Source organism: Macrobrachium rosenbergii, chromosome 17 (genome assembly GCF_040412425.1).
Source record: "Macrobrachium rosenbergii isolate ZJJX-2024 chromosome 17, ASM4041242v1, whole genome shotgun sequence".
NCBI lineage: Eukaryota > Metazoa > Arthropoda > Malacostraca > Decapoda > Palaemonidae > Macrobrachium > Macrobrachium rosenbergii.
This window is the reverse complement of record NC_089757.1, coordinates 8748770-8761269: the sequence shown is the minus strand read 5'-3', so window position 1 is coordinate 8761269 and position 12500 is coordinate 8748770. Positions and strand designations below refer to the sequence as shown.

General features: G+C 37.8%; 2 protein-coding genes across 4 annotated transcripts in view; one reads left to right on the top strand and one right to left on the bottom strand.

Moving 5' to 3' along the window:
• LOC136847715 (insulin receptor-like) overlaps positions 1-12500 on the top strand; it is a 273218-nt gene that overhangs the window by 106702 nt on the left and 154016 nt on the right. For all 3 annotated transcript variants that reach the window (XM_067119573.1, XM_067119574.1, XM_067119572.1), the window contains exon 2: positions 9427-11232. In XM_067119573.1, the coding sequence (XP_066975674.1) occupies positions 11188-11232 (45 nt within the window). In that variant the 5' untranslated portion in view covers positions 9427-11187. The remainder of the gene's footprint in view (positions 1-9426; positions 11233-12500) is intronic.
• Positions 1-12500, bottom strand: part of LOC136847716 (transient receptor potential channel pyrexia-like) — a 287431-nt gene that overhangs the window by 153330 nt on the left and 121601 nt on the right. The gene's annotated exons all lie outside the window — the stretch shown is intronic.

Sequence of the window (12500 nt, the reverse complement as noted above, 5' to 3'; positions counted from 1 at the left end):
AAGATTTGAAATACATTGCAGTAAAACCTTGAAGTATTAGACAAAGGATTTATTGTAAATTACAGAAAAATCCTAAATGATAAAAACCCAATGATTTGTAATAAATTGCTATAAAATCTTGAAGAATAGAAACTTGGCGATTTGCAATGAGTTAATATAAAATTTTGAATGATAAAAACCGAATGATTAGATATTAATAAATGTAAACTCGCTAAGAAAAAAAATCCATTACATCTGGAGAATTATAATGAGGTTTTGAAATGATAACACCCTAATATTTATAATGGGTGATTAAGGACCTAACCTTTATAATAAATCATTTTGAGATCGTCATGGACAAAAACTTAAACACTTTTAATCAATTAGTAAGATATCTTGAATCGAAATGAACAACACTTTTAATAAATTAGTAAGATATCTTGAATCGAAATAAACAGCGAACCCGTAACAAAGTACTGCGGAATCTGATAGAAAAAAATAAAATAAAATATAGAGTGATTCCCTCAGAGGACAGAAACCCCTAAAATTTGTAAAATGAAAATTGCTGTGAAATCCCTCAATAATAAATCCAAAATTTGTAATAAACTATTACACAATCTTGAAGGACAGATACCCATCAACTTTCGAATAAATTATTGTATGTTTTAACACATAAACCCATAAAATTTTGAACAGATTAACGGGAATTCCCGGAAAATGGAAAACTCGCAGTGCGTAAGTCCCTTGACTTCCGAGCCTCGTGGAGTGCTGCCACCGCAGAGTTTTTAGCGACATCTATGATGATAAAGGTGTCGATGACCGAAACTTTCAGGGACACGATTTAGTCAACACTTCGACATGATTCCGTCACGTATTATGTGGTGAAAGGATTTTTTTTTCTCAGTTGTGGTGTGAGGCAGAGAGAGAGAGAGAGAGAGAGAGAGAGAGAGAGAGAGAGAGAGAGAGAGAGAGAGAGAGAAAGAGAGCAAATATGAATCCAAAGCTAATAGGTTGGTTTAGAACCACGAACAAACGACTAATTATATTGAAGGAGGGAAAACGTGAAGATGATTATGAATGGTTAATGACACTGAGAGAAGGGCAGACTGACTGAGAAATTAGGTAAATCGAATGAAATGTCAGCATTAACGAAACTAACAGAGAGAGAGAGAGAGAGAGAGAGAGAGAGAGAGAGAGAGAGAGAGAGAGAGAGAGAGAGAGAAATTTAATGATGTTGAGGGAAAGAGAAAAAGTAATTGAATGAAGTGTCACTATCAGTGAGAGAGAGAGAGAGAGAGAGAGAGAGAGAGAGAGAGAGAGAGAGAGAGAGAGAGAGAGAGACAGAGAGAGAGAGACAGTTAAAGCTAAATTCACTAACACTTGGACGAGACAGATTAACTAATGTCAATCTATCTCGACCATGTACCAAGCAATTCTTCACGTTAATATCATTATAACTTAATATTTTATTAGTCTTCTTGGGAAAGAAAATTTTGTATTCATAAGCTAAAACTCACACGCGTGCGTGGACATACAACGCTCATATAAAGGCGTAAACACACAAATGCGCACACAAAGTTATACTTGAGTATTCTTAGATGAAGACAATGATTTTACTAATAAAGATTTTGGTAAAAATCCATTTATTTATACAGGTTTATCTGTTTTAGAACTGATGGAATGATAATGAAAAAACTGCCGAGTAACGTAAAGAAACATAATGAATAAACTATGCTGTAACCCAACAAGAGTCTTACTCTAATGAATATTAGCTTTTTATTTGACCGAAGATCTTACCACAACCACGAAAATATTCTGAATAATGAGCACGTCTCAGCTTCACAGCTTATGTTTGACAATCCCCAACGTGTATTATGAAGAAAACTGAAGAATGCCTATTGTAATTTGAGTTATTGTTAACCTGGTGGGTTTTAGTTATTCTGTAATTTGAATGCAATACAAAATGAAGTTAAAAACTCTTGCTAAGAAACGTCATGTTGTGATTTAATGAAAGGCACGTAGATTTGTCAGCTTCATAAAATAGGAATGAGAGAGAGAGAGAGAGAGAGAGAGAGAGAGAGAGAGAGAGAGAGAGAGAGAGAGAGAGAGAGAGAGAGAGCAATAAGGAAGCTAAACGCCCTCGGAAGCTTTATGAGTAATTCAAAAATTCTTTCATGACACAGGTGCTGTCACGTTTCAGCCACGGAGCTCACGAAAAGACGATTTATAGTGAACACCGAATTCACGAAAAGACGATTTTCAATGAACACGGAACTCACGAAAAGACGATTTACAATGAACTCACCAAAAGACCTTTTACAAAACTCATGAAAAGATTATTTACAATGAACGTGGAACTCAGAAAAGACGATTTACAATGGATACAGAACTCACGAAAAGATGATTTACAATGAACACGGAGCTCACGAAAAGATGATTTACAATTAACACGGAACTCACGAAAAGATGATTTACAATGAACACAGAGCTCACGAAAATACAATTTACAATGAACACGGAACTCATGAAAAGACAATTTACAATGAACACGGAACTCACAAAAAGACAATTTACAACAAAAACTGAACTCACGAAAAAATTATTTACAGTGAACACGGAACTCACGAAAAGACTATTTATAATGAATACGGAACTCACGAGAAGACAATTTGCAATGAACACGGAACTCCCCCAAAAAAAAGATTTACAATGAACATGGAACTCCCAAAAAGACGATTTACAACAAACACAGGACTCATGAAAAGACGATTTACAATGAACGCGGAACTCATGAAAAAGTGATTTATAACAAACATGGAACTCACGAAAAGACGATTTAAAATGAACACGGAACTCGAGAAACGACGATTTACAATAAACACGGAATTCATGAAAAGACGATTTACAACAAACACGGAACTCACGAAAAGACGATTTACAATGAACACGAAACTCACAAAAGACGATTTACAATGGACACAGAACTCACGAAAAGACGATTTACAATGAAAACGGAAATCACAAAAAGACGATTTACAATGAACACAGAACTCACGAAAAACTCACGAAAAGACGATTTACAATGAACACGTAGCTCACGAAAAGACGATTTACAATGAACTCACGCAAAGACCATTTACAAAACTCGTGAAAAAATTATTTATAATGAACGTGGAACTCAGAAAAGACAATTTACAATGGATACAGAACTCACGAAAAGATGATTTACAATGAATACGGAACTCACGAAAAGATGATTTACAATGAACACGGAGCTCACGAAAATACAATTTACAATGAACACGGAACTCATGAAAAGACAATTTACAATGAACACGGAACTCATAAAAAGACAATTTACAACAAAAACTGAACTCACGAAAAAATTATTTACAGTGAACACAGAACTCACGAAAAGACTATTTACAATGAACACGGAACTCACGAGGAGACAATTTGCAATGAACACGGAACTCCCAAAAAAAAAGATTTACAATGAACATGGAACTCCCAAAAAGACGATTTACAACAAACACCGGACTCATGAAAAGACGATTTACAATGAACGCGGAACTCATGAAAAAGCGATTTACAACAAACATAGAACTCACGAAAAGACGATTTACAATGAACACGGAACTCACGAAAAGACGATTTACAATGAACACGAAACTCACAAAAGACGATTTACAATGGACACAGAACTCACGAAAAGACGATTTACAACGAAAACGGAAATCACAAAAAGACGATTTACAATGAACACAACTCACGAAAAACTCACGAAAAGACGATTTACAGTGAACACGGAACTCACAAAAAGACGATTTACAATGAACCCTGAACTTATGAAAAGACGATTTACAATGAACACGGAAATCACGAAAAGACGATTTACAATGTACACGGAACTCACGAAAATACGATTTACAATGAACACGGAAATCACGAAAGACGATTTACAATGAACACAGAATTTACGAAAAGACGATTTACAACGAACATTTTTATTGAAATACATCACACACTGATATGTCACCCTTCATGTTTGGCAAACTTTCTGACCAACAGAGGGTAAATAAGAACAAATATTGAGAGAGAGAGAGAGAGAGAGAGAGAGAGAGAGAGAGAGAGAGAGAGAGAGAGAGAGAGAGAGAGAGAGAGAGAATAGTTCTTTATCTACTTTAGTATCAAAATGTTTAATGTTGTGTCTACGAGCGCTTGCGCGGTCATCAAATTTTTTACTGTTAAAGATCTGAATTGCGTAAAAAAATACCTTGAAAAAAAGGTTAATCTTAAACTTAATCCACATTTCATATGTAGTAATTATTATATAAGACGCTGAAATCGGTCTGCAATTGTTACTCAATCAAATATTTCTTTTACTATAAACAACGAACATCCTTAAAACTTTCTCTTTATCTCGCATTCGGTTGGATGGTCGGATTAGATTAAGCTTGCTTATGCCAGCACGGTCCAATATATATAAGCGACCAGTAAGCGTGGTAACATATTGAAGGGTTTAAATAGCCTGGCGTGGACCTCTGGACCGACAAAGCAACAGAGATGGTTTCCTTTCGCATTCAGTTGCTCACTGATTTATCTTTACAAAATGCTAAACGTTCTAGTGATGTTTTCTAATTTGTCTTTTCTGTACTTACTGAGTCTTGTTTTTTTTTATCCTACTCGCCTTCAAGCACAAGAACTATTAACACCTACTACGAAGACTCTTGGCCCTCATTGTGACCCAATGATGATACCACCAGACCCCTCAAGGTCTGCTAGTAAGTTTCAAACCTTCTCCTTTTTAGTTAAAAAAAAAAACCCACTTCCCACCTCACCCCTTCATTTACTTCCGATTTCCTCCTGAGGACAACACCTACTGACCCACGGAAAAAGATTCTAGTCCTTGCTTGTCTGTTCTTAATAATCCAAATCAACGCATTCTTCACTCACATCTGCAAAACTCAATGTCATTCTTCCACCTCATTTACCATTCTTTTTGTCTACAAAATATCACCGACTGAGGCACAAAAAGATTCCACTTCAGTCTTTCCTTTACGTTATTTTGAAACTTATTTTCTTTTCATATTCTCTTACTCAACAACCTATTTCCTTTACCGTCGCTCTTCATTCTCGACCGAAAGTCTGCTTTAATTTCTGACACCTGCCTCTAGATTCACCTTCTACCAAGACAAAATTAAATCAAAGTAACACTGCTTCCAGATCTCTTTGTCTCACAATTGCTTCCTTCAACTTACGTTTTCCTTTAGTCTGTTTTAATCAAATCTTTACACTGCATTTTCTTCTTACTTACCTTTAGCACATGTGAATAACTTTTTTTTTTTTTTTTTTGCCACCTGATTTTCCATACAATTCCCCAAGCACGCTTACAGCCACAGACAAGCGTGTTTACACACCGAAACTCCGAACAACATTTTATTGGACAGTTATCCGTTTCTTTAACAGGACAGAAGCTTACTTGATGTAAAATTATCTGCTACTACTTTGCTTGAGTAAAATATTCCTAGAATTCCGAAACTCTTCAATAGAACAAAGGTTTATGGCATCTAATCGTCATGAACAATGACCTCGCAATAATATGATTATTTGTAAAATTGTTCTCAACTGTGAAGAAACAATGATAATAATTCTGTAGTGTACTTTAAGTCTAAGAAGGTCCTCCTAAAAGTGAATTTCTTTCTTAAGACATCGCATTATTATCGCAGAACGATGGCAACTTCGGGACTCCATTGCTATGTGTGAGGACGGCCGGATGGCAACAGAGCACTAACAACCCATTGTGCGTTTATAACAGATCTGAGTATTGAATTATGAACATGAAGTTCCTCGACTGTGGTGATTTGGTATCAGGGAGGAAGAGGACATGAGATCAGCGACCTCACAACCGCCACCCCCATTCCCCACACAAAAAGAAAAATCATCACAGAGGACAGGAAGGTTTAATACCTTATCAAGTCACCCCTTCTTAGGAGAAATGGTGTATGTTGAATATATCTAGCTGTGTGTGTGTGGTGCGTGTGTGTGTGTGAGTGTGTGTGTGTGTGTGATCTAGAAAGCTCCTTATCTAAAAAGGAAGAGAGAAAAGAATGTCAACCATACAGAAAGTAGTTCAGGTTAAATGCAATGAAACGATGGCGATGGAATTGAAGGTCTGTTTGCTCGCGTGTTATTCCACGTTTCACACAACAATCCTCTTTGACATTTACTCAAAAACCTGAGGCTGGCGACATCACTCGTCCGTATCATTACTTTGGCAGCGCTACGTGAAAACGCTTCGCTGATAAGAGGGGCGGAAAACTTTTCTTCCGTTCGATGCAGATATTCCAAGCTTCATTTCCCAATGGCATATTTGGATAATGCAAGACGAATTCTAGAAATTAGAGGAAGTGTGTGTGTGTATGTGTGTATGAATGTTAAGAGTATACTTTAAGCGTATGTTTGCATGTGTGTGCAGGTGATAAACGCGGCCAAAAATAGATTAAGGTCACTCTATCATAACAATGGAAAATTAGTTGAATCTGTCCAGGCTAGAAAGCACGAAGTGTTGCTTTGAGGCTATGAATCTACTATCCATTTCAGGGACCGCGAGACATCGTGTTTCTCAAATATCTTTCAAACTAATTATTTGATCGAAATGGTACTTTGACACAGTATACAAGACACCTCCTGCTAATTTTTGGTAATATAGTGCATTGTCAAATGGTGTTAGTTAAGGCGTTTACTCTTGATTTTTAAAGGCAAAGTCGCATGAGTCAGCAGGACTAATCTACAGAATCGAACGCCCGCTATCCCCCCCATCCCTTCTCTCTCCCTCCCTCCCTCTCTCTCACTCTTTCTTTATCGCTGTTTTTCTCAGCTCCCCCCCAGTAACTCTTTGCAATTTACAATATGCAATAAAATACCGTTTTCCATGATATTTTTCATTACCAGCAGATAATTGGAGCGTTCATAATGAGAAGGACAGCGAGGTTTGACGTAACGACCATGATAATTGTTAATTTTTCCCAACGTTTTCTGTTAATAGTATCCTTGCGTGTTAGCGCAACAAGGGAGGTGTGGGAAGGTGCCGTGAGACGGTCCAGAGAAAGAGGATGATTTGTTCCTTGATAGTGACGAAGACTGTAAATAAAGTTCCTGTGATATTCTCAACTGTTAGAGAGAGAGAGAGAGAGAGAGAGAGAGAGAGAGAGAGAGAGAGAGAGAGAGTTTCATGATTCCTTTACCACTCTATATAGTAGTGTTAATTATAAACTGGGTTGTTGGTTAAACTGCGTGATTTAATTTTGGTTACCAACACGTCGATACGAGGGGGTAAAGGATTTAAGAGATCGTGATAGTAGGAACATTATGCTGGGACTGGGTGAATAGGTTGAAGGTTATACGCTCTTTAGCCTACTCCCATTTATATAACTTAAGAAAATACAATAACAATAATTCAATGAACGCAGACTCTAAAAAAACAACTTATTTATAACATCCAATATTACTCAATATAATATAATAGACAGGGAATGGGGGGCGGAGACGGGGAGGCTAAGAAAGTGGGTTGAGGGAGGGATGAAGAGGGGAAGGGGAAGGGAGGGATGGAATGGGGGTAAAGGGCGCTCGAATGCATAGGTTAACGATGCTTTGCAACACCATGTAAGTCAAGAGTAAACGCCATAACTAACACCATTTGGAAGGTGTCTGGTATACTATGTCAAAGTATCATTTCGATCAAACAATTAGTTTGAAAGATATTTGAGAAAAACGATGACTCGAGGTCCCTGAAATGAATGGTAGTAAAGAGATACATACACACATCAGAACTTCCAATGCCTTGCGAAGCAAATATCAGCTTTTTCTCGGGAATGAAATCAATTTAACATTGAATAGCACTTCAATTTCAACTCAGCTGAAACGCCTGAATCTCAGTATTACACAAATCCCAAAGCTTTATGCAAACAAAGCAGTTCCATGAGCAATAAGGTGCCCCTTCATGCGTTCTAAGCAACTTCGCTCTCTTTTACATGTCTCTAGTTTTTTCATAGCTTTTTTTTTCTAATAGTTTTACCTCCCACTCTTCCAAAGCTTTTTTAGGTCTTCCTTTGCTCCTTTCCGGTACATACAAACAAGCGTATTCTTAAAATAATAATTATACTATATTATACTGAGTAATATTATTATATATTATATTGAGTAATATTGGGCAGTACCAGTAATCAGATACAGCGCAGGAGCAGTGGAGTGGACGTAGGCTGAACTCCGCAACATAGACCAGGAAACTAGAAAACACATGACAATACACAAAGCACTACACCCAAGAGCAAATACAGACACACTATACATAACACGTAAGGAATTGGGGAGAGGGTTACTAAGCATAGAGAACTGCGTATCAAGACCTGAAAATAGAAATAATGAGGATATGGAATATGCCAGTGGAAACTGTACCCATAATCATGGGAACACTAGGCACGATCTCAAGATCCCTGGAAATGAATCTGGACTCATGCAGAAAAGTGTGCTGCAAGTAACAGCGCAGATAGTGAGAAAAGTGATGGACTCCTAAGGAGGCAGGAGGCAACCCGGAACCCCACACTATAAAAACCACCCAGTTGAATAAGATGTCTGTGATAGACAAAAAAAAAAAGTAATAATAATAATAATAATAACACTGCCTTATGGTTTCGCCTATCATCCTTTAACATCCCACAACTAATCCAGAAAAGACAGAAGTTCATTTTAACCAATTTTACAATTCAGACTTGCAAATTAACCACAATTCTTTCACGAAGAATAGCTGACCCAATAAGTCCTTTATACTTGCTGTTTTGCTAACCGAGAAACTACTTCTCTTCCACAACTAACAAGCCTTAGCTGCCTCCCTTCCTCTGTAATTCCATGCAATCCACATAAACTATTATAGGCAAAATTTCTCATTCTATAACTGTACCACTGGACGGTTTCCAATCTCCCATCTTCCACACGACGATAGCACAATCTTTTAGGTTTTACTGTCTTCTGAATCCGTTTCTTTTCGCTGACTCTATTTCAATTTGTTCTGGTGCAGCATTCTTGCAAATTTTTCCGGTTATCTTCAGTTTACACTTTCGTTGCCAAAAAAATACCGTTCCACTTTCCGATCACTCGCAATCATTTCTCCTGCCTAATAAAATAGAATTTGTTTCTTTTAGTATTTCTGTTTTCAACTCTTCCGTCCGATTTCGTACATGCGTAAGCACGGCCACAAATACACACGCAGATATACAGTATATATATATATATATATATATATATATATATATATATATATATATATATATATATATATATATATATATAAATCACAAATTGCACACGGGCGAGGGTACAAAACATTTTTCAAAGCAACGACTCTGCATTGGTGAATATTTAATAATAAAAGTTTTTTTCTCCCAACAGGTTCAGTCTGTGTTGAACTTTCAAGACATAAACAACCTCTGCTATCGTGATCCGGAAGCCTGAAATGTCTAGCTACACAGGTGCCTGTTTATGCCTCTGAATTCGTGGTTATCCGCACGTGTGTGTCTATGTTTTGGCGTCACACCAAAACGATGCTTTGAAGGACTGTTTTTGTATGAAGAAAACATACGCAAAATCATTAACGATTTCCTGCCGTTCGTTTTATAGCGGAAGGAATAGCAGTAGTCTCGTGGGACTAAAGTGATCTCCCAGAATAATTGTCTATAGGTCTAGTGAAACTTACAAGACTTTCATGCGTGCCTAAACGTCTGAACTCGAAAATGATTCGACAGTCTTGTGGTTTTGCGAGGCCTCATCTTGGTAATATGTTGCGAACGAGAAGAACCTCCAACAGTGAGGAGTTTTAATCGTCTATACCTGAATTCGTCATCTCAAAATGAGGGTATTAAAGTTTAAATCAAGAATGACATTATTTTCTTTGCAAATCAAAGAACGGCCATCAAACGTCAGTTTGGACAAGGCAACGACCATTGGCAAGTGACCAATCGTTTTCCCATTTTGTTTTAGAATGAGCTTGATTGGTAATTATGTTTCTTATTACTCTGCGTTGTCCAATGAGTTTAAATTCTCTGAAACAAAACTGTTTTTTAACAAACCCTCTGAGCACCGAGGTTTCGTTATGGCAACTGAGATTTTTTTGTAGTGCTTCAAATGTAGTAGTACTCAGAAACCGGTCCAAATGTTTTTCAGTTTACAGGAGTTTGCACTCGAACGGGATTTGCGTTTTGTCCTTAACGGTGAAAATCAAGACACCTGTCAAAGGCGTGGGAAAGGCGACGAGGAAATGGTGCGAGTTTTTTCGACGAAGTCACATTCCCTTGATGAAGGAAGAAGTCGGGTTTTTGGAGACCACCAAACGTAATGAGAGCATTCACATTCAACATTTGAATCGTCAAGAACGTGCAGCGTTATCCGATGACCCAGGCTGTCGAAAAACAGCCGATGCTATCACGGACTCTGTCGCAAACTGTGTCTCTGCATCCGGGCCGGGCTGCCAGCTCAGAAACCCAGACGAAATGGAAGAAGAGGAAGAAGAAGATGAGGGTCGAATGAAAAGGGTTCTATTCCTCTACCACGTTGTTGTCGCACTCAAAGACCTCAAGAAGACCAGATCGCATTCCATGAAGAGACATCGCGTTTTGGCAAATTACAGTTCCAGGTTTTATGTACCCAAGTCTTCTCTTTTGTATCTGAAGCTATTTTCAGTCGTGAATGAGGAGGAAAGACGTCACCGTAGTACCGCGCCACAACCAGAGAATGAGTTATCGAGTCCATTCGTCCAAGACTCAAGATTACGGGGTACGGCGACGCAGGTAGATCACCCAGAAGCAATCGAAGACTCTGCCGTGAAAATATCTCCTGGCGAGAATGAGGTGCAAAACGATTTACATCTTGAACTCGACAAGTTTATAAAAGGATCTAATGGAGGGGACCAGACTGACAGCCCTTGCCAACAGGTGAGTAAATCCCCGATATTACTGAGCCCGAACCAGAGATACCCCTTGTCTCTATACGACCCGAGACAAGATGCCTGTTACGGGAGGGGGGTCGCCGGACAAGACTCGTACGTCCCCAGGAAACTTTACAATGGCTGCGGAAAATGGAGCGAATGGTGGACGAGACTAGTGATAATGGTGGCGGTGTGGACATGCACCGGCAACTTGCAAGCAGAGGCCTACAATGAAACGAACATTTGTCAGAAAAACAACGTTAAGGCAGATCAAAGTAAGTATCAAATTGCTTCTATTTTTTTTTTTTTCACAATTATGTAAGAGAATATTTTTAGTGTTTTCACTTAAACCAATTTTTAGGTCATTTTATAAGAAATAACCGGTTGGTTTATGCGCGAGTCATTTATCTGAATGTTTTAACAAGGAGATTATTTTTATCTTCGGAGTTGATTGTGATTACTACTGTGACCATTTTAAGATGTAAACAACTCAAATCATTTACCGCCGCCAATTTTAGTAGTGTTCAGTCATTAAATCATCAAAGCAGAATTTAAAGAATGAGATGTGACCTGCGTGACCTCTACAGCGAACCGGACTGATCAATTCATTCTAAAACTTGTTTGAAATTCTTTGCTGCTCACAAACATGATACATTCATCGGACTTAGTTTTAGAGATAGGATCATTCTGAGTTTTTATATCAAGGAGAATTACTATTCTCTGTGATGTTGTGCTTAAAGTCATGATCTCATGTGCCTTTTTTCACTGGCCTGCTTTTGTCTGGTGGATTAATCAATTATTTGGTAAATTTATTAAGTATATAATCCCAAGATGTAGTCAGAAATCATAGGCACTCCAGATACAAAAAGTTAAAAATTAGGATTCAATCTCTTTAGAATGTCAGTATAAATTTAAGTATTTTATCACTACAGTTATAAAATGAATATCTAAAGTAGTATATCATTAACATATTCACTGTGCATTACGGAGCACATAAGCTTAACTTAGTTCATTTTATCAAGGATACCCATAAAATTCCTGCGAACCCCAGCTAAGGATTCCCCTTCTTTCAACATAGGAGTATGCAAATTATGATGTGCATTACAATATTACACATGGTGAAACTGAAGTCACTTTATGAAGAATCTTTTGGGACCTCTCTAGGAAGCCCCTCTGAGAGTTTGAAATCACAGCAAACGGGCATTGTGGGAAATGTGTGAATATGGAGTCACTTTATGAAGGACGCTTTGAAAACTCACTTTTGACCCAACGGGTCCAAGAACCCCGTTGTGGGTTCACGAACCACATTGTCTTTTCGTCCTCTACCAAACGCCCACTTAATGCCCATCCGGTGCCTCTCCCCCAGCAGCAAAATCGCAAAAATCTGAAATTTGCTGAAAATGGAAGAAATTTGTAACCACCCTGCTAATAACAGATAAATATGCAAGAGAAGAAAACTGCAATCAATGTTTCCAATAAAAAGAAAAAGCAGTCTGTTTGCTTGCAATAGAAGAAATTTTCTATCAAATTCCTTGCAACAGAC